The 22029-nt window shown below is 51.4% G+C and overlaps 2 protein-coding genes and 1 long non-coding RNA gene across 5 annotated transcripts in view; 2 read left to right on the forward strand and 1 right to left on the reverse strand.

Moving 5' to 3' along the window:
- The window catches only part of DEAF1 (DEAF1 transcription factor), a 36243-nt gene extending 27568 nt beyond the window's left edge, over window positions 1–8675 (forward strand). For both annotated transcript variants that reach the window (XR_012630990.1, XR_012630991.1), the window contains exons 16-19: window positions 1822–1942; window positions 5712–6062; window positions 7786–8019; window positions 8279–8675. The gene's annotated coding sequence lies outside the window, so the exon portion shown is untranslated. The remainder of the gene's footprint in view (window positions 1–1821; window positions 1943–5711; window positions 6063–7785; window positions 8020–8278) is intronic.
- On the reverse strand, window positions 1312–15809 carry DRD4 (dopamine receptor D4). 2 transcript variants are annotated; one of them, XM_074884945.1, is made up of 4 exons: window positions 14903–15684; window positions 3117–3229; window positions 2240–2787; window positions 1312–1591 (listed from the first exon to the last, which is right to left on the reverse strand). In XM_074884945.1, the coding sequence occupies exons 1-4, from the start codon at window positions 15164–15166 to the stop codon at window positions 1389–1391; spliced, it is 1128 nt and encodes a 375-aa protein (XP_074741046.1). In that variant the 5' UTR covers window positions 15167–15684; the 3' UTR covers window positions 1312–1388. The 2 variants fall into 2 exon arrangements, with proteins under 2 accessions (XP_074741046.1, XP_074741045.1); XM_074884944.1 differs by having other exon boundaries at window positions 2240–3229; window positions 14903–15809.
- Window positions 15740–20651, forward strand: LOC141950308 (uncharacterized). The gene is made up of 3 exons (XR_012630993.1): window positions 15740–15816; window positions 18413–18513; window positions 19414–20651. It is a non-coding gene; the product is annotated as an uncharacterized LOC141950308 (long non-coding RNA).
- Window positions 20652–22029: the final 1378 nt, after the last annotated feature.

The raw sequence follows: 22029 nt of genomic DNA on the forward strand, positions 1-22029 counted from the left end.
CACAACGCAATCACCATGGGAATGAATGTGTTTATTTGGGGATGACAACTCAATCGAGCAGTTGTTACTCTTAGGCAAAGAAAAGCTTCAGCCCTCCCTGCAGTACTTTTTTCTTTTTGTTTCTAAGCAAATTACCCCTCGGAAAGCAACAGCCCTATACAAAAATCGTTACCCAGACGATTGCTGGTTTGTGCAATAATCATTGTCTTCCACCTGAGCCCATGAGGATGCATCAGCTGCTCCCTCTGGCTGCCCCAGGGTCACCGCACGCAGGGTTAGCGACAGCGGAGCCTTCCCTGCCCTCACCTCAGCTTTCTCCAGCTCTTGTCTGAATTTGGGCATTTTTCAGCTAGGGCAGCTTTCCTGTATGGGGGCAGGGGGGTACTGGACATGGCCGCCTTGTTTGGGGGATTTTTGTAGGATCTTCATGTCCACTTGAGTAAAATGAGTAAAATCAGTCTTTGGATTTACATTTACAATGGGTAAGGGATAGATGCACCCTCCCCAGGCCCGGGAACACCTGGGAAAGGAGTTTCAGAGGCTTCTCCCCTGCAAGCTTCTGCCTGCGTCCCCTTGGAGTCCTGGTGCTGCCCCCCCGCAGCTGGGAGAGGCCAGAGCCCTCCGAAAGCAGCACGTGGGGCTCCACTGCCGCCCAGTCAGGCTTGCCAGTAACATCCTGCCAAAAAACTGTAATTTATGATCCTCGTCACTTGGTGCCGGGCTGAGGCTTTGCCTGGAGCCACCACAGACCTGAAGGGGCTGAAGAGGGCTGAGTCACTGTGCTTCTGCCCCTTCCTGCACCCCCGGGGGGGGCTTTGCTGGGGCTCTGGAGGACATGCCCTGTGTCTGAGCGGGTGTCAGTGGGGCTCCCTGTTGTGCCCACGAGCTTGGTGTGGCTGCACCGTGAAATCCTCCAGAGCTGGATGGTAGCACGGGAGGGCTCCCCGGGGAACGCTCCCCGAGCTGGCACGGGCAGGATTCCCCTGTGCAGGGGGAGTGGGGAAACTCCTGCACCTCTCAGGGCCAGGGCGGGTCATACCATGTGCAGGGGCAGCCGGGAGAAGCCCAGCCCGGCCCGAACACCAGCACCCAGTGCCGGAGCCGAGCTGAGAGCCGTCCCGGCTGCCGGCGGCGGCTCTTCCTGCTCACCTCGAGCAGCAGGTGCTAAAGAAGCGGCTCCGCCTGCGCTTCCCGGCGGGAGCATCTGAGCGCAGCGTCCATGGGTACTCACCTGTGAAGAGGAGCTGGGAACCAGCCTCCCTCCGCCACCCCCTCTCCTCCTTCCCGCCTCCCCAGCGACGACAGCAGCCCTTAGGCAGAAATAGATCTTTAATGAACTTTACAAAAAATAGCCCAGTTGTTCCTTCTCCCCTCCTATGCTGGTGGGCTTAGCAGAAGAGGTGCAAGACTTTGCGGAAGAAGTTCCTGAACTCCGCGTTGAAAACAGTGTAAATGATGGGGTTGAGGGCGCTGTTGACGTAACCCAGCCACGTGACAGTGCTGGTGACTTGGGTGGGAATGGTGCAGGACTTGCAGAGCGCCCTGGTGATGTGGACCACAAAAAAAGGCGTCCAGCAGAAAAGGAAAGCACCTGCCAGAAGGATATGAAAGAGGGAAAGTGATGTGAATGTTAAAAGGGGTTTAATTTAACAAAGATAAGAATGGAGACGGCTCAGAGCGCTTTGGGGAAAAGCAACAGATGTGGTGATATGTGGAGCTGGGCTTAACGCCCAGACAGAATATTTAGGATGTATTTCTCATCCGAAATGTTGATGAAGAAAAGTCTAAGTTACGTTATTAGTTGTGGATTCGCATTTACAGTACCAGGAGGCACAGGTTCCCCCTGAAGGAGCGGGTGGATTATTCACACTGGAGGCCTTCTCTCCTGGGGTGGCGTTGGGGATGGAGCTTCTCACCGGATAAACAGCCTCTCGCATTGGGGGTGAGTACGGGGCGGGGCTTAAGGCCGCTGTTCCACAGGAACAAGGGGAGGGGGGAGTCAGAACGTGAGGGAGGAGGCCCTGGGATGGGTGGGACAAGGTGGCTTTTCGCTCTCCCTCCCCGAGGAGGAAGCATGGTTCTCTGGTTCTGGGCGCGCTGGCGCCCGTCGCGGCCCAGCAGGAGCCTGTGAAGCCAAAGCTCGCGGCGGCGGGCGCAGATGGGTCCCACCAGGCCGAGTGTCGCCGTAGAACGTGGCGCGTTTCCCACCCCGCCCCGGCAGCGCCCGCCTGCTACTCACCAACGACGACAGGCAGCACCCGCATGGCCTTCCGCTCACGGCCATTGATCTTGGCCCGCTTCCGACTGTGCCCTGTGTGGTGGTACTGGAGGTGGGGGTAGGAGACAGTCTGGATCCCGTTGTTCACCCCACAGTCCCCCGGGTGCTCAGGGTGGGTGTAAGGGTTGCACCCCTCGGGCTCCAGGCCCGTCGGCTCTCGCTCGAGGAAGGTGGAGGGGCGATACAGCTTCCGGTTGGCCCCGTAGATGCTGCCCCTCAGCTTGGCCTTCCTGGCCTCTTCCCAACGCTTGAGTCCGTGGAACATGGCGCAGTACAGCACCAGCATGACGGGGCACGGGATGAAGAAGGAGCAGATGGAGGAGTACACGATGTAGTTGTCATCCTCCAGCTGACACAAGCTGGGGTCCCGGTTTGGGACGTTGTTGAGGCCAAATATGACAGGGGATGCTACAGCAAAGGCGAATATCCAGGTGGTGGATATGAGGATCAGCTGCCGCAGGTCGATCTGGCGCCGGTTGTAGTTCAGTGGGATGGAAACAGCGATAAACCTGCCAGTACAGGGCGGTGTCACCACTGGTAACAAGCGAGTGGTCCCAGAGCTGCTCGCCACTGTCTTTCCCCCCTTTAATTTACTTACGTAGCCAAGGTCCGGGCTACAACCAGCCCACCCCTCAGAAGAGCACCCAAAGGGACAGCTCTGGCTTGGGCCCCCCCCAGGGGCACTGAGGGGACACCACAGAGATGGGGAGGACACAGTGGGGCTGAGCACCCTCCTGAGGAGAGAAGAGGAGCCTTGCGAGGGCGTGTGTGGGAGCAGCTTGGTGCCAGGACACAGCGCTCCCCACTCCGGCATGAGGAGGAGGAGGAAGACACTTACCGATCCACGCTGATAGCACAGAGGTTGAAGATGGAGGCTGTGCATAGCATCACGTCCATGGTCATCAGGGCATCGCACAGCACCGTGCTGAGGGACCACACGCCGCCCTGGAACTGAAAAGATCCCCGGGGTCAGCAGATGCCATGTCCCACTGCCTTTAAAATGACCCGAAACGCCTCCGTGCCGGGGCGCCTCAGCCGCTCCCGCTTTCCCCCGAAGCAGTGGCCTGGAGCCGAGCAGCCCTGCCCGTGGCTCGGTGCCACTCTCCTGGCAAAGCAGCGGCACAGGGGCTCAACCCCGTGCGAGGGCTCGCAGCCTGCTCGGGGCTTCGTGTTCTGGCCCGGCCCAAGGGTTGAGCTCCCAGACATGTTGCTCTGGGAAGATCTGATGCAAGCAGCCCACAGCCTTGGGTTAGTGCAGGCACAAAACCCCCAAACCCATCAAGCACCACCCCAAAATCTCTGTGGTAAGGCAGGGCTCAGCGTTCACGGTGCCGCATCGCTAGCTGCCGGTCCCTGAGGCAGCAGGGAGAGGCTCTTCAACAAGTGACAGAGCACAAAGCTTCCACTTTCCACATCCAAACTGCTCCACCGTCCTGCCTGCAGCTGCCGTGAGCAGTTCTGTGGTTCCGTCCCGCCACGCCAAGCGCGGGGCCAGGCTCCCACGAGCTGGGCAGATACAATCTCTTGCTCCCTCTCGCCACAACTGCAGGCAGCCGGGGCAAAGCAGAAGCGAGAGGACGTGACCAGACGTATGTCATTGGTCTGTATTACTTGGGAGCATGGACTCTGCTATACAAGAGATATCAGTCAACAAAAAAATCTATGCTACTGCATCCCAAATAATCCCCAGAAAAAAAAATCAAAGCCAGAAAATGCCCACAGGCTTGTGGTTTATCAATACCAGCCCGTGCAACACGAACGTTTGCTCCGCAACGCTCTGTGAACCTGGCTGCTGGAAAATGGGAATGGAAGGAAAAGCTCAAGGAGCACAGAACTCGCACCATGGGGAAACCAGGAGGCCTCAGTGGGCTGTTCCCACCACGGCAGCAGAGAATTTTCCCTCCCAGTTTGGGACTGCCCGGCAAACTCCACCACCCTTTGGGTCCCTCCGCAGGGAGGGGCAAGGTAAGACCAAACCCTGTGCCAACAAATAGGGATGGTTTCAGCTTGAAGATGAAGTGATCAGCAGCAACGCCCGCTTGCCACGTCCGGCCCAAACACGGGTCTACTGGTGCCTGGTCTCCCTCACGCCCGCGCTGGGCTGTGTATCATATACACATACATCTGGGTTTTTCTTTAGCTCACCCTCCTTCACCACCCTGGTAACACAGAGGCTCGGGGTCACCCTCTCAATGGGCCAAGGGCAGAATGGAAGGAGCTGGGCTGTTGCAGAAAGCAGGGCCAGCGCCGAGGAACGGCCTCTGCCCGGGGCCAGCAGCCCCTCGGCTTGTGGCCACCGTCTGTGCTGGCCCCTCCCCTGCAGCCTCACCCCGACACCCCCACACTGTGTTCGGGGAGTGACACCCCTGCCCATGTCACCTAATGACCCCTGGTGGGGTCAGAGCACGCCTGGGCAGTCCAGCCCCTCTGCAAAGTCCCATATATACAGAATATATCTCTGTATATTTGTTATATAAAATACACACATGTATACAATTATATGTTGTATACATATATGATACTAATAAGCTATATCTTATATATTGCTGTAATAAGATATATAGCAAACATGTATACATATTGTGCATATATAGGGGCTTGAAATGTTTTTCTATAATATATATCATTGCAATATATAACATTTTATACATTATAATTTATCCATATATTTCTATATAATATATGCTATATATGTAATACATGTATATTTACAAATTAGATTTAAAATCACTATATTTGTTATTAAAAATTAGATTATATACAAATAAATATAAAATGCCCCTGGGAATTTGCAAAACATCAAGCACTATATATACTCTATACATACTCTTACTATTATAAAAATATATATTATATATGATAAATATTACTATAACATATATATTGCTACATGTAATATATAATTTACTATCTTTTTAATCTATATATGATGTGCTATATAAAAATAATTTTATATATTTATATGAATTATAATATATATTTAGTATAATATATTTTTATCCATCTCATTTATAAATGTATTAATGTGATGTATTATACAGTGCATTAATATATAGCAATATAATATAGAACATATATAAATAATGTCTCTATTATATATCCTATACTATGGTAATATGTAGTAAAATACATAAACCATACATAATATATTATTATATACTATGTGTTCATATTTACAAAACAGATCCCAGAATCCCAGGTTGGAAGGGCCCTCAAGGATCAGCTGGCCCAACCTTTCTGGCACAAGCCTGGTCTAGCCAAGCTGGCCCAGCCCCCGACCAGCTGAATCTTGAAACTGTCCAATGTTGGGGAACCCACCACTTCCCTGGGGTGATTATTCAGGTCTCCAATTGTTCTCAGTGTGAAACATTTTCCTCTTGTGTCTAATCGGAATCTCCCCAAGAGTAACTTGTACCCGTTACCCTTCTTACAGGGAGACAACGAGGGGAGGCTCCATCTCCTTTGCAGCCAACCTTTAGATACCAGACCACGGTGCTCAGGTCTCCCTGGAAAATATGCACATTATATGTGTATGTATGAAATGAGAGTGGGGAGCCAAAAAAAGTTATTCAGCATCGTAGGAGAGGGAGCAAAATGCCTGCCACTGGGCACAGGGACAGCAGAGGTGGTGCCGAGGGTGTGGAGAGGAGTTCAACCCACATGCCAGTGCCAGGAGAGGAGTGATGGGATGAAGCCAAGAAGAGAAATAATTAGACTGTCACTGTGTTGTCCGAAAAGTGGCTTCGTGGCGCAGGGTGCAATAGGTCAACGATCACACACTCAGGTGAGACATCGCTTATTTATTTCAGGGTTGCGCAAGCCTGGGTGCTTGGGGGTTTCCCACAAATCAAGTACCCAACGGGACTTTTCATGCTGTATTCATACACAAAACTTGCAGAGTTAGTAACTGTCCCAAGTCCATCCTCTCTATGATGATTGGTTAGTAATTTACATACAATTATAATACTGCTGACAGAATACTTCCACTACTGCGCATGCTCAGGGGAAGGGTCTTCACCTGGGCAAGGGTCTTGACCTGTAGGTGTGATTTTTAGTGTTAGAATGAGGGGAGTTCAGCAAAGGACACATGGACCTTGCGTTTGCTTGCCAAGTTGGCACTGTATCCTCTTCAAGGGCTAGTGGCTCTGGGATGTCCTTGCCCAAAGGCGGCTATCGACTTGTTCTGCTGATGAGGGATGCCTTTGGCTTTAACGTAGACAAAGAACATCTTCCTTGAGCTAAGCATAATATTTCTACATTGTTCTAAAAGTGTAACCTTCAACAACTGTGTTTGGTTCTAAAACAGGAGAAGTAGGGAAAAGGGCTCTAGTTTAGCCTCCATAACCCAGAAGAAAGTCACCCAGGGAGGCGGGTGTCAGCTCCCAGCACTTACACACAGGTGACACCAAGGCTGAAGAACAAGCCGGAGGCACGTCCTGCTGCCCGAGCGACACCGCTCCCCGGGGCACGTGGCCGGGGCGAGCCTGGCACTGCTGCAGTCTCTCTCCAAAGCAAAGCTGCATAACAGCCAGCGCTCAGGCAGCAGAACTGCTGGCCTTGCACACGGTTCAGGAAGTGGGTATGGATTTGTTCACATATAAATGCTAAACAATAGGTTCTGGTTTTGTTCATCCCAGCGCACAAAACAAAGCCACGGGGGGAATGTTCTTCATGTAACGCTGGGCAGGGGCAGAAACCCCTGCCCCTGCCCGGAAGAGGGGGCAGGCAGCTCTAAGGATTAATATCAAGCACTACTGATGTCACACACAGGATTATGATTAGTGGAGCTGTAAAGCCAAAGTAGACTCTGAAGAAACTGTTTGGCTATTTTTATACAGCCATCTCCTTGAGTGGTAGCCCAGGGGAGGGCTGGATTCAGATCCCAATGCTTCATTCAGCCTTTTCTCCAGCACAGATCAGCCACCCCAAATGGATTCTGGGAGCTGAATCAGAAAAAACAACCCTCAAATTTTTGCCAAGCTCACTGAGATCCTGACAAGTTCAATTCAGATTATGAGAGAGAAAATTTGATTCTGGGCTACAGTTTTCAAAACCTGTTTGTGATTTTGGGGAACTAATTGATTCTGAAAAGGACAAGAGCTCTCAGGGTGCAGCACGTTCAGAGGACACACAGCCTTTGCTGTGAGATTCAAGTTGGGCGCTCAGAAAATGCTACAAACTCCCTTTCCCCACCAACCCCCGAGACTCTGACTTTGGGGGAAGCGCTGGGAGAGGACTCCCTGTTATACCTTGTTTCCTGCCTGCCCACCTTAGCAAAATGTGCCAAGACTCTCTGCAACAGGTGAGTGACTTTGGATTAGAGGCATAGCTGGCTTTGCTGGGTCATGTGATTAAGTGGTACCTAATCAAAGGAGGTTGCAGAAGATTAGCCCATTGAGGTACACAGTGTAAGGCTTTAGGGATCATAAACAGCTCAAGCTGCCTTTAAAAAGTGCTCCAGAGCAACTCCACTTTCATCAGCTTTTCTGCATTCTCTGTTTTTTCAGCACGAGGCCCCTTGTTCTTCTCCCGTGAGGCACGATCAGCAGTGCTGCTGCTGAGGAGACACAGGCAGCTGGTTGCACAGCAAAACAGACGCTCTACAGGCAAGCTGTCTCCCTTCACAAAATAAAAGAAAGCTGCAAATACAACCCCACAAGCCAGCCTACCTGCTACAGCTTTTCTAAGGCTGATGACAAGCTGCACGGCTCTGGCGGGAATAGAGTCTGAGCCTTAATGAGGTGAGGTTTGCATATGAACCACCACACCCAAACCCTCCAGGCCTCCCTCCTGGAAGAGGGTGGGAAGTGGTGAGGGTCACACTCTGCCCTTAGCTCAGCACTCTGTGGCAGGCAAGGAGGGGTTACAGGAAAGCGGTACGGATGGCCGCTCTGGACGCAAGCCAGGCCCCTTCCAAAGCGGGGCTCCAGGTGCTTTGTTTAACCCACCAAGGTTGGCAACGCCAGCAACCTCACACACAGCCACTGTGGTCTCTTACAGGATACCAGTGTCTCGCTGCAAACAGCACGTGGGTTCTGGATCAACCACGGTGTGCAGAGGAGGAACAAATCCAGCTGCTTCTCACAAAGAATAGAAAGAGGTTACAGAAAAGATTTTCTAGGATGGTGGATGGCGGGAGATGGACTTGACTTCTCAAACACCCTTGCAGGGTGCCTTCCCAGCTCATTTTGATGTCCCTATTCCAAAGCACAGCTGATTTGTAAGAAAAAATCTGCCCTCTCGCAAACAAGCCTGATGCCAGAAGAGCTCTTACACTCCTGAGGGCATGAGCCAGGACAGGGCCAAGGGTTTTACTATTATCCCCCATGATAACAGCTCGTCTCAGTCCTGCCACATGCTTCTGCATGGCACCACAGGGCACCTTCATACCTGCCCCTCCTGCCAGCCCTGCAAACAGGCTCACTAAGAAGCAGAGCACACAAAGTGCTCCCTCGGTCTTTGGTGGCGATGGCATCTGAAATAAAACACGCAGGCAACAGCAGCCTGAAAGTGAATCAGGAGTTGCCCGGCTGAACTTCCAAACAAGCACCTGCCTGCCCTCGGTGAGGCCACAGCTCAAGCGCGTAGCACGGAGAGACTGAAAGTGCTAATCCTAAGAGCCCGGGGCTGCTGAGCTGGCTATGACACCAATCAGAAGAGTCGTAATCCTTTCAAGTGGACAAAGTCCAGCATTGGAATCAGAGAATTGTCCAAATGCCCATGAGAAGCTGACTCTGGGCCTTTTATCATGAATGGTGATGACTGCTGCATTCTCCAGAAGACACAATGCAGCCTGCAAGGGGAGAGGAGGGAGAGGGAGTGGGACAAGACAAAGGTGGCCTCTTGTCTGCTCTAGCATTGTTTCTTGACTTAAGTCATTGAGGTCATGGTTTTTCATAAATAAGTCTGATCATCCACCTGAAACATTATGAGGGCCCACCATTCAAAGACATCCCCCCCCCCCATTACTGGTCACTGAAAATAAAATCCTTAGCACTGGTTTGTAAATGCTGGCCTGTATCACCTCCCCAGTATTTTGTTCAGAGACTGTGTGGCTCAGACATCAGCCAGGCCTAGAAGAATGTCTAAGTCCACTAAAGCTGTAAGATTCCAGGAAAGACCGATCTCAACTACTTCTGCAAAAAGGATGACATGCATTCACAGAGAGCCACAGAAAATTTGAAGAGTAGAGGTCTGGTCTCTCATCAGAAGAGCTGCATCACAGGCAGGCAACATGCTGCAAAAAAGAGATCTTTCTACATCAGTGGTACACTGACACCCGGGAAGTTTTATGCAGAACAGCATCATCCCCACCAAGAAAACAGCCTGTGTAATTAGTGCTGGCTGCTCTATCGCCCTGAGGATCTGCGAGGCAGAGTGCCTGCTTGGCAAGACTCATCTTCCCTGACCTGTAGAAGGAGCCGGGTAAACACACAGACCTGCTAAAAGTGTTTCCCCTTTTTTGTAATCATTTCACAGATCTTAGTGGCAAAGATGTTTACATAACCACGCCAGGCACGGCTCCCGCAGCAGCTTCCTGGATCAGCCCCCTTCCACAGCTCAGGCACTTGCCGTGGATTAAGGAGAGAGCAGACCAGAGGCCCAGTTGGCGGGGCGAGGCAGGTAGGAGGAATGCTCTACAGCAGAGCAAGAGTGGAAGTTGCTCAGCTTGGCACCTGCCCTAATTGCTGGGAACGCACGCCTCTGGTTAATGAGGGCTGTGTAAGTGGCTGCTGTGGCTTCTGCCATTGTCACAGAGTCTCTGTGCAAAGGAAGCAGCTAAACACAAAGCCAAGCCTTTGGAGTCCCGCAGCTCCCTCCCTGCAGATGGCAAAGCCACTCCAAGCCTGATATATTCTGCACTACCTCCGCAGCACCTTGGAACTCTGCTTGCTCCTGTGTCCTCACTGCCTCAGGGGAGCCATAACCCCCATTTTCAGTGCTATCAATGCTTCAGGCAGACTCTGGTATCTTCTCCTGGCCTCTCTTCACACAAAAGCAGGGCTTTGCCCCTGGGGGATTATTGTGGACCCCTGGGAGTGCCCCAGGCCACCTTCTTCCCCATTGCTTCCCATCATCCTTGCCTTACTGGCACTGGATTGCCAGGAGGGCACTTCACACTCTCATCAGAAAGACAGAGCCGCTGCAGAAGAGCAGTCTACCTTCCCCATGGATTTTTACCTCTCCCTGTCATACTGCTAAGAGCTGAGACTCCCAAGCAGTTTGGAAGATAAGTGCCTCCTGCATATCAGGGCAGCCTGCTGTGTGGTAATTAACAACCAGCAGACACTAGAACATGTCTTTATTCTGTGTTTATCAAGTTCAGTGGAAAGCCCTGGGCACATCTGCATCACCACACTGTGATCTGGCATTTGATTGCCTGTGTACGTACCGATACCTGCACACTGGCTCCGGCTCCCCCGTGTAGCAGCTAACGAGAGAAATAGCAAACAGCACTAATCCACCTCCACCCAAACCAGACTCCACACAGAACGAGGAATGATCAGGTACAGAAGTTCAGCTTGTTTTCTTTAAGGATGGTGTATTTCTGCACAAAAGAAACTGGCTGTCAACACTGCCCTGTCAGGAATTCACTTCACGTCCACAGTCTCAGGAGCTGTTCAGTTTGGCAACAGATGCTTTAAGCCCATGGAAAGCTGATGTCTCTTTCCTTCCCATCCATAGGGTGACTCTTGGTTACATCAGGTTGTGGAGGATCAGAACTGACAAATGTCAGCAACTTTTGGATTTATGGAAGACCAGTTCGTAACATCAGTTTTAACCCTTTCTCAGTAAGGCCCCACGCGTTAACTTGAGCTGCTAAGGCAGGTAAATTTGACAGGACAAATTAGTGAGGAAAGAAATACAGCCTGAAGAACTCCCAACAATGCACAGTGAATGCTAAAGAGAGAGATTTAGGACAGGTCAGGTCTCAGGGGAAAACGTTCATCTTGCAGAGAGAAGGCCGGTCTGTGGGGAGATCTACAGCCTTTCCTGCATGCCTGGAGAGAGCCACACGGCTCCCGTTCAGTGGGAGACACTGATTTCCTACACCACTGGCCTGTTTCCAAAGAAGGCTCTCAGCCAAGGACCATCCATTTTTATACTGGTTGAGGGAACCTAGTGTGACAGGCCCACAACTGCCCAGCAGTAACAGACACCATCTCCTGCTCACCGTCAGAAAGCCATCGCACCACCGATACGCCGCACGTGTGAGGACAGGACTGGAGCAGGTTTGCATCAGATGACCCCATTGCCCTGCCCTTCTGCCCATCTCCAGATCAAGGCCGCAGTGATTGTGAAATGGTACAGAAAAGAAACAGTTGTGACCACACACACCAATTTCCCCCTTGTCTAGCACCTGCTTTCAGCAGTCCTCCAACCCTGCAGGTACAAACAAGGGACGTCCAGAGAGAACTGACACACAAGTTGGCTTCCTACAGCCAAGACTTCTGAATCCTCACCATGGGCTAAGAGTTTAGCTGTGACAAAAAGTTATGCTGGCTCTCTCCGAAGTACAAAAGAAGAGTATGTGTCAAAAAAACGCTGCTAATGCATCGGAATAAGCTTTCTTAACAACTAGAAATAACAGTCAAGATCAAGGCTTTTCCCACTGTGCCGTCTTCTGTGAACAGCAGCAGAGGATAAGCCACATCTCATGGGAAGGAATCCCGTCCCTGCTGAAGCTGGTAGGAGATCTGTTGTTTTGTGGGGTTGTCAGATGTCACCTCAAAAGTTAAATCCCTCCAGCTGTCTTCTAAACCCCTGATGGGAGGGATGTTTTCAAAAACCTAACACAAGAAGCCATCTCACAGGAAAAATGCACAAGGTGACCAAGCTTCTGCTGAATGAAAGAAGTGATCAGAATTTATTGTTCTGTTCCTGCTAAACAACAAGCAAAAAAACACCCTCTCAGTCGGTTTTCAAGTTTTCCAACAAGCCCTCAAAGTCCACCTTTATTCTCTCAGGAGCTGTACTAAAATTAAAAACAACAATCAGACAAAAAAACCCCCACACCAAGCATAAAGGTTGTACCGAACATTCAGGACTGTCCGTGCCACATCTTCAGTGGCTAAATGCAATGGTACAGAATGCAAGTTGAAATCAAGCTAGTTTTAAACAGCAGCAATCACTAAACCCTGCACCCCCCATCCAAGCATCTGATTCTGATCGAGTTTTTGCTTTTGCCTCCAAGAAAAGAAAAAAAACCCACAACACAAAAATTCCGTCCCCTGGCACTGACTCAATGGCTACTCTCACTTTTCCTTAACATAATTTAGAACAAAATGAGCTGCAAATCCTGCACCAACATATAGATTATTAAAAATGAACATGGGTACTGTGGGCTGAGCCCAGAGAAACTCAGAGGCACGGAATGGATACTGCTTCAACACAGACAACAGCCTGAGCTGCCTTCCATCTCAAAACCCCGCTGCTTGTTCGAGGAGGCTGCGACTGCTGCGTGCTGCTGCCTTTCTCTCCACACCCACCCCGTGTCTGACCGCTGAGTGGAAGGAGTGCCGAGCCCGGGACACGCTCTTTCTGCAGGGTCCCTCATGCTTTGAAAAGCCTGCCTCGTGGCAGGAGCTGCAGAACTTGGAGGGAAAGACAATTCTGTCATATGCCACCTTCATTCCCTGTTGTTTGATATCCCAGGTGCAGAGACGTGGAAGAATTACACCACATAACTGACATTTATGAACAGCTATGGAAGTGAGCACACGAAGTATCGTCATAGCTAAGGACAGGCTGGACAGCCCAGGTTTTTAAAGCTCGTCCAGGGCTGAACACCCGTCACCTGAGCATCCAGAATTTGTGGGATGTCTGTGGTACCCAAGGAAAGCCCCACAATGCTCGTGCCCAACTGGAAGCATTTTCGGAGGTACCCCAGAGTATGTTAACCCGCATATGCCAGCAAAACTCAAGCCTGCAGGCTAGAGGAAACCACACTGGTGGGTGAGTCTGCCCACAGAATCAGGAACCAGAGGCATGCAGAGACAACAGAAAGAGCAAGAGAAAGAAAGAGAATCCCAATTAGCAAAAAGTAGCTGAGAAGAATGATGAAGACAAAGGCTTTCTAACCACCAAAACTGAGTTAACGAGGTAAAAGCAAAACCACCAAAACCAAACAGCATGGGTGGAAAGAGAGAGGGGAATCTAATGCTTCTGTTCTTCACTGGTTCTTCTTATGGGTCCCCAGCTGAGCCTATCCCTCCAGAACACCTCTGTCTCCAGAGAGGTCACAATGTCCTGCAAAATCCTAGGACCGGGCAGAGAGGCTAAAAGCACCCTAAGCTGTAATCCACAGCCTGCCTTGCTTAAGAAAGTACAGGCCCATCCCAGTCAGGCGCTGAGCGGCAGTCCTGGCAGAGGAGAGCGGGGGAGATGCTGAGGCCTGAGCACTGCTGGGACTCACATCAGCCTTCAAGGATGGGAACAGCGCTTGGTCCCACTCACGGGGACAGCCCCGGTCACTCCCCGAGGAAGTGCTGATGCCACCACCTTACAAATCACGTGGCTGTCAGAAAACGCAGGGTTCGTCCAACATCCCCCTGCCCCCAGACTACAGCTTGCTGGGGCTCTCACTGCGCACAAGGTTGCATCCTGGCTCTCCCCACATCTGGAATGAAAAGGACTCCTCTTTTTTCCACACCACCGGCTACCGCAAGGACAGATGCATAAAACCTGCTGCTTTGGTCTGTGGGTGCTTTCAGCCACTGGAGCAGGGAGCGAGCCACTGGCTGGTACTAACGGGCAGGCTCTAGTGAGCCTCCTCATCCCAGTCCAACCAGTCCTCCCGCAATCTCAAAAGCATTATCAATCCCCTGGCAGTAAACATTTATCTCTGTTAGAGAGGCAGAGGGAGAGATGCAAAACCACTCAACCTCAGGAGCTCCTGTTTTTCTTTCCTGCAGCCTCCACAGTCTTGGAGGTGAACAGAAAACCTGACCTGCAGCCCCCCGAGGTGGCTCTCCGCGACCACCATCACACACAGGGTCGGGCCTGTGCCAACCAGAGAACCTGTCAGGACGGGCGACCGGAGCCACCTTGAATCAGGGTGACAAATCCCACCGAGCTCCCTAAAAAGACAGCTGCCCCTACTCAACTCGACATGGAAACCTGTTTCCTGGCTAAAGATCTGCCTTGTCACCAAAACCTGCTCACCTTACACCAGACAGCACAGCACAGGAGCTCTCTATCCCTTCCTAACCATTTGCTGATGGCAACCTGGGAAGTGATGCAAGGGCTGCCCGGAGCTGCTGCCCCGGGCCCGGGCAGACACCCCGGGCCAACTCCAGCCGGTGCATTCGGGGCTCGGCAGTCGCCCGGCAGGACGACGGGGGAACCCAGGAACTTGCCCCAAACCGGCTGCCGCTGCCACCACTCGCTGTCCTCTCTCCTCCACGGGAGACTAAGCGGGAAAAGCCGCGGCGGTTGGAAGCGGCACAAGCAGCCCCGCAGCGGGGCGGGGGGTCGGAGCTGCGAGGCAGGGGCTGAGCAGCGGCACCGCCACACCGGAGCGAGGGGCTTTAACCCCCGATAGCCGGTCTCCTGCCGATCCCACCCCGGGCACAACATCCGCAAGCCCCCAGTCGCACCGGTGCCCGCTCCCCCCGCCCTCACCTCGGAGTAGACGTAGAGGGGGAGGACGAGGAGGGCGAGCAGCAGGTCGGCGACGGCCAGGCTGACGATGAAGTAGTTGGTGGTGGTCTTCAGCGCCCGTTCCGTGCAGACGCTGAGGCAAACCAGCCCGTTGCCGCCCACGATGAACAGGATGAGGACGATGCCCAGCACCAGGGCGGCGATGTTGTGGCCGCCCACCGGCGGCGGCGGCAGCAGCAGCGCGGTGCCGTTGCAGGGAGCGGCCCCGGTGCTGCCGTTCCCCATGGCGCCGCGGCGCTGCCCCGGCAGCCCAGCGCATGGGAGCTCCCTCGACCCGGCTTAGCTAAACTCGGCTCGGCTCGGCCCGGCGAGGCTCTGTTCCCACCGCCGCCAGCCGTGCGAGGCTCCGGCGGCGGGCCGGCCGGCCCCAAACTTTCCGCGGAGCGGGGAGGAGGAGCAGGAGGAGGAGGAGGAGCTGCCGTCAGACAGCCCCACCCGGCTCCGGCCCCCGCGGCTCCAACTGGGTCACCAAGCGGCTTAGGGGGCGGCGGGGGGGGGAGGCTGCCGGTGTCCCGGTCCCCCGGGGGAGCTGCCGCCGCGGGGGACCCCCCACCCGCCCCCGGCCCGTCGTGGCGGCTTGTCCGGCCCTGGAGAAGCCCCCTCCCCGGGGGATGCTCTTCGTGGGACCAACCCCTGCTTGTCTTCCCGTGGCGAGGCGAGTGGTCTCAGTCCTGGGCTTTACCCAACAACAACAACAGCAAAACCGGGATTAATGCCGTGCCCTTCACTGCCTAATTTACCCCAGCCTCCTCCTCCAGTGGAGGAGTCTCCTGCTCTCAGGATTAGGCTTCACGTTGCCTCTTGAGCAGGAGCAAAAGAACAACTCTGCACTGACACAGCTCAGATTTCTTCTTTGATTAGCCACCCTCCTCCAGGTACAGCAGCAATCGGTTGGTAGTTCCTACTCTGTGCTTCCTGCCGCAAAGCAGCGGCAGTCCCTCTGTGAGTGATAAAGAAACAATACAACATTTCCTTCAAAGCTAAAAATGACGATAAACCCAAAAGACTTTACATTGACATGTTTTAGGGTTGGTTGGGAGGTTTTTTTCTTTGGTTTTATGTTTTGTTCTTTTATTTGGGCTTATGATTTGCTTGAGTTTTTTGCATGGCACATGTTGGGCCATTGAGTGACTCCTCTTATAAAAGTGCCATAGTAGGAAGATAAAAACCAAGGACTGGGTCTCCTACAGTGAGATTTCTGTACGTTGGACAGAATGTCTTTCTTGTCATGAGCTTGACCACGTGTACGTGACTCGGTAGTAGCAGAGGCACTGGCCCCACAAGCACTGTATTGCAAATGTGGTGGTAGATCAAAGGACTCTCAGGTCTTGGCTGGACCCTCACAAAGAGGGAAAAAATCCAACCGGTAAGCAAGTGTCTATAGAGTAGAAGGTTGTTTTAAGTCAGCCTGACCTGAAGGTATTTTCCCCAGGAAAATCAAAGCAGTAACGGGAACAATGATTAGAGAAATCAGTGCCCTTAGCATCTGATCTGAGAGCATCTGAAGGACTGTAAAGTCTCCAGAAGTCCAGAAAATGCAAACACTGCCTATTTTAAATGGAGGGAGATGAAAAATCATGGCACTAAAGAGCAATCAGAGTTGCTTCAATCCCTAGAAAGTAACAGAACTTTTTTGTTTCCATGCTAGACCTAGGAGCACTTGGAGATACCGGGAGAAATAGTAAATATCATGCTCTCAACTTTACCTCTAGCTGCAGTCTCACACGGCATTCTCTTAAGCAATGCAAGAGGAAAGAGTAGGGGAAATTATTACAGGTTGGGTGAGTAACTGAAAAATTGTATTCCAAGATCTGCGCAGAATCTGGTAATAATTGACCTGAGTGAGGTCAAACCAGAGAGCCCACTAATTAAATTTGAAGGTACTACCAAGACAGGAGAGGCTGTGAGCATCTTGGAGCACAGAGAAAGAATTCAAAATGGTCTTGATAAATTGGAGAGACTGTCTGCCAAATGCAGGATGTAGTCAAAAGGAATTTTGCATCTCTCCTGTGCTTGGGTGGCAATAATCAACTTCAGAAATGCAGGATTGAGGAAGCAACTGGATAGGCAGGAGGTGTGGGAGCAAAGGTGGTATAGCAGGTCATATGCTGAACATGGGGGTTAGGATGTCTTACTGTTCAAAATGAGAGAGAAAAAAATTCTCCACTGGGCTAATGCTGTTTGTGAGGTACCTGAGCACCTGCAGTCTCAGGCAGCCTTCCCTCTGCTAGCCACACTCATTGTCATAATTATGCCAACTAAAATAAGAGACATCAATTATGATTCCTAGCAGTAGGGTTTGGGGTAGCGTGTCTCATTCCCTGGGACAAGCACTTCCCCGCTGCAATGCTACAAGCAGCAAGGCAGACACTGCGTGTGCTTGGCCCTGACAACACTTACTGTGCCTTTTTTTATTGATTAACGACTGGGGTGACTGGTGTGGGGAACCACAGTGCCCTGTCTGACCCCTGGGTATGTGCCCCCTGCCCCCCCTGCCATGGGCACTGCATTCACCCCGCACAGATGGACAGGAGCTTGGCACCATCTGCCAGAGATGGAGCCTGAGGCTGGGGAAGTACAGGGGAGCTGTGACACCCCCCCACCCCCCTGCCCATTTCTAGCCCAGATGGTCTGGGAGACATGGGAGCTGGTCCAGACTCAGTGGGCATCTTTCCAGCTGTGCTACCAAACCTCAGATCCGATGTTAAGGGCCAGCTAGCCATTCAGATCAGCCTGGTGTGGGTGGGAGACAGTGGGAAGAGACATCCTAGCAGGAAAGGGTCATTTACACTAACTACATGGAGGGGGAGAACTACTTTATTGGCAGCTTTTTATAAGGCGAGAAGCTTCTCAGAGCTGTTGATAGGGTCCAGCTATCAGAGTCTCATCTCATCTATTAAGAGACTTGTGGAAGAAATCCTCTCTCCAACCCCCCACGCTTGCTTCCCCTAATTCCCTTACTCTTTCTTGAAAAAGGACATCATTAACCCTCAGCTCGTGCAGCATGGAAAAGCCAGAGCCCTGTTTTCAGCCATGGGGATGTAGTCAGATCTAGGTACCATCCTTTCCCTGGAGTGGGTTAACAGCAGTTGATCCACAGAGTTTGTTTTACCCAGCTGCCTTGGGCTCCACAATTTCATGCACGAGTAGGAGAAAATTACCTTGCTGGCAATCTGACTTGCCAAACACTGTCTCCAGAGGTGTGGCTTCCAAGTCTTTTCTAAAGCCAGCAAGAATGCCATCCCTTTAGTAGCTACTGAGTTGTGTTACCCCTCTCTCCCATCCCCAGTGTCGGTTTGCCATCCTCACATCGATCCCAATACCCATGGATTTGTCTAACCATAACCCTCCTCCAGCTGACCCAGCTTTGACACACATTTAAATCATCATGCAAAGACCAAGCTCACACCTGGTTTCACTTGTGGGTACTCACATGCTTTCGACTCTGCCTGTATTTCTGCATTCCTTCAGGAACAGTTTGTGCTGGACTTAGGTGGGCACAAGCACAGCTGCACATCTGCCACGTTAAGAAGAGCTCATTTGGCAATACCCTCACCTGCTGTGAAGTTCAGGTAAGGAAATATATGTTATCCAGTGCAGTAAACTGGGATGAAACTACCCCACCAGTGTTTTTTAAACCCATATGTCACGACGGTGTGAGTTTGCTCAGTGGTTTCTATCACCTGGTCACAGTTTTCTGGTCTGATGGTTGGTCTCTAAAACCTAACTGCTGGCACAGTGGCTGCTGTCACAGCCTTCACTCAGTGAGGAGAAGGTACAGTGGAACCACCTTTACTAGAGCCCTTTTACTCCAAGAAATCAACTCAAATTAGCCAAAGGAGGTCCTGAAGTGCATTAATGAAACTGCACTGAAACCCTGTGTGGACAGAACACCCTTAATTTATTTATGTTTAAACTACCTGAGCAGCAAAGAGAGCAGGATCGAATTGTGACTGCAGCCTTCTGCCTTCCCACAGGGATTACTGCCATTTATCTAATCCACTTTAACAGTTAATTTATATTCATTATCTTGATTTTCCCTGTGGGTTAGTGCAGAATGACTCTTAACTCTCAGTGTGGAAGCCCTTATTTGAGACTAACAGTGCCTTAATCCTAAACTACTTTAATCCTGGTGTGGATTAAACTAATGTGAAATAAGGCTTTTGACTTCCAAAAAAGAGCAGCCATGCAAAGCACTAATTAGGACAGCTCTTCCACTGCGGGCTCACAGGCTACAGTAATCCTTGCTCACTGTTGCCAGTCCCCCTGTGTCTGCCTGCTGCCACTCTGCCCGTAGTGCATCCCTTGGCAGATACAATGGCTGTAAACCACACCCTGCGAGGCCAGCTCCTAGCTGGCCAACTAGCCTGGGCCCGCTGATTTGGCTTTGCTGTGTGACAGTGCCTCCAGGGGAGCAGTGAATCCTGGAGAGCAAAGGCTAGCAGAAAAGCACCCTTTTTTTCCGTTGGCAGGTATAGGCATTAGAAACAATCCCTCTTGGATAAGAGGAACTGTGCTCCTAGCAGAGGAGAAGGAAGGTCTAATACATCAACATATCCAAAGAAGTCATCTCATGTCACTGCAAGAAAAATAAGATGATAAAGGACAGAGTCATTGGTCACCCTCGTGGAAAGCAGGAAGAGTTTTATGTCAAAGTGATGGACAGGGAATGCTTAAGAGCACCTTTGGAGACTGTCTGATGTGGTCAGTGGTTTTGAACAACCCTTTTTTTGCTTGGATGCACATCTTGCAGTGTCCTGGTTCCCCCGTCACACTATGACAGCCTGCTGGCTCAGGGTGGGTGAGTTCAGAGGCTGTCAGAGCCACCCACCACTGCTCTTTTTGTCAGAAAAAGATGTCTTATTCTGTCCTAAGTAGGTGCTATGAAGGACACAAGGTATGAACAGCAGCACCTACTGCCAGCACGGACACCCCAGCCTAACATAAAATCGTTCCTCGGTTTCCCCCTTATAAACCAGCAGACTGGTCCCCCACCCACTCCACCAAAGAAACGTCTGTCCATACACCTGGGATGGAGCCTCTATACAAACCCATATGGGTGCTTGTCAACTACAGGGAAATGAGACTCTGGTACCCAGTACCTCCTAGGACATCTGCCTTTCCTTCTGTGCCACGCATCTGCGACCCCAGCCTGTGGCATGCAAAGACTTTGCTAGCAACCGCAATGTCACCGTTGCTGCCCTCCAGCCACCTACAAGCTCAGCTGCCACAGACTCGCTCATGGCAGCGCAAGGAAAGCACCCATTTCTTATGCAAACCAACTAAACAGTGGGAGAGCTGCCTTTTCCCTGTGTTTTGGAGTGTGTTTTTAAAAGAAACTCGGGAAAATGAGCAATGTGGTTAGTCTGCAGCAAGCAGAAAGAGGCTGCGGTGGAGCTGGTCCTCAACAGCCAGCCAAGGAGCCAGGAGGACCCCCCCAGAGACTCTCCCAGGATGAGTTAATGGAGGATTTGATTGCGAGCCAGTTTGAAGGATGAGGAAGGTCACAAAGTGAGGCATCTGTCAGAGTCTCCCAAAAGACATGGAACTTTTATCACAGTAGTTTTTCACACTTGAGGCACTGAATTTTTAAATAGAAAAGGAGAACAAAATTACCTGCCAAAGTTTCATCACAGATGTGCCTAAACTCAGCTGTTGAATAGTACCCTGATAGCTGGGCAACAGATTTCTGGGACTATCTTCAGCTTCAGAACAAAGGGAGGAAAATAAAGAGCTTTTAAGGCCAATCCTGTTCCTTTTATTTGACATATTTAGCTGAGCAGTTCTCTGTGAAAGTATCATCTGCAGCAAAGTCCTCCTGCTTTACAATCTGCCTGTAATGCATTTTCCAGAAAAGAGACAGAGGCAGCATCCTGCCTTTCAGGTTAACCTTTGCAAGAGAGGGACGACGTGGCGTGGCTGTCTTGGCTTTCCAGGCTCTCTCGGAGTCAGGACTCTTGGAATTCCCCTCCAAGAAGCTGCAGGGATTTATGTAGACACTGAATAGATCTTTTGACATTTAACATTCTGACAAGATATGATAAATCCATGTAAGATGTAAAAACTCATGCATTTTTAATGGTGATTAGCTGTGGGGATGAAACTACAAAGAAAACAGCTGGATTTTCTGTCTCTGTTAGCTGAGAGTCAAAACTGGATGTTTTTGTGGATGCCTAGTTTCAGACTAAGCCACATAATTATCTCACACAGGGGTAACCTGGTGAAATACAAGCCTTTGTGTCATAGGGCAGATCAAATTAATATACTTCAAGAGCTCCTACCGCTTTTAAAACCTCAGTGAGCTCATTAGAGCCACTTGTTATGAAAAACCTCCTGGGGAGGAGGAGGAGAAGCGCAAGGCAACACAGGCAGGGAGAGGCATGCCTGGGAGCAGCAAGCACCTACGAGGGCATCTCCTTCCACCTTCCTCTTCACAAAGCCTGTTCTTGTTCCCCTGGAAAAGATGTCCTTTGCGAAGTCCAAATGCAGGCGAAACAAAGCCCAAGCAGCTGTCAGGAGCTGCTGTGCTCACTGCTGGCACTGCACACCTGGAACAGCTGGCCAAGCCTGCCTGCCAGCCAGGACACGCAGCGCGTTGTCCTTATAATTAAAATTAATTCCCTGAAGTGCTTTCTCCTCTTCCCCAGACACAGCAAACAGCTGGAGGCTGAGATTAAGGATGCTGATGCCAATTAGAGCTGTGATAAGGCCAGACACATAGGGAGCAGTAGCGCACAACTCTGCTGTGGAGAGACGAGACGGCACTGGGAGCTCCTCTGTGCCGAGGTACAAGACAGCTTCCAGCTGGGCCCGGAGCAATGCCGGGCCGGGAGGGCAGGGGTGACCAGAGCCATTCTGGGGAGGAAGCCACCCAGTCCTGTCCCGTTATGTCTCTGCAGTGGTATGTGTTGTCCCATCCATGCATCCTGCACTGTGGAGACTACCTGAGGACAGGCAGAGTGCACCCACTTTGGCAGTTCTCAGAGGAGGTTTGGAAGAAGGCCCATAGGGTGTTAAAAAAATAGCAAGAGATTGATGGGGGTGGCAGCTTGGCTCTGCAGGTCTTCAAAAAGCTCTTTGGTGACAGA

Source organism: Strix uralensis, chromosome 15, assembly GCF_047716275.1.
Source record: "Strix uralensis isolate ZFMK-TIS-50842 chromosome 15, bStrUra1, whole genome shotgun sequence".
NCBI lineage: Eukaryota > Metazoa > Chordata > Aves > Strigiformes > Strigidae > Strix > Strix uralensis.

Coding starts and splice junctions, on each gene's coding strand:
- DRD4 (XM_074884944.1), bottom strand. CDS start 15,200: ATGCGCTGGGCTGCCGGGGCAGCGCCGCGGCGCCATGGGGAACGGCAG. Junction 3,230..14,902: donor CCCTCTACGTCTACTCCGAG/GTGAGGGCGGGG, acceptor GGATCTTTTCAG/TTCCAGGGCGGCGTGTGGTC. Junction 1,592..2,239: donor GGTGCTGCCTGTCGTCGTTG/GTGAGTAGCAGG, acceptor TCCTTCTGGCAG/GTGCTTTCCTTTTCTGCTGG.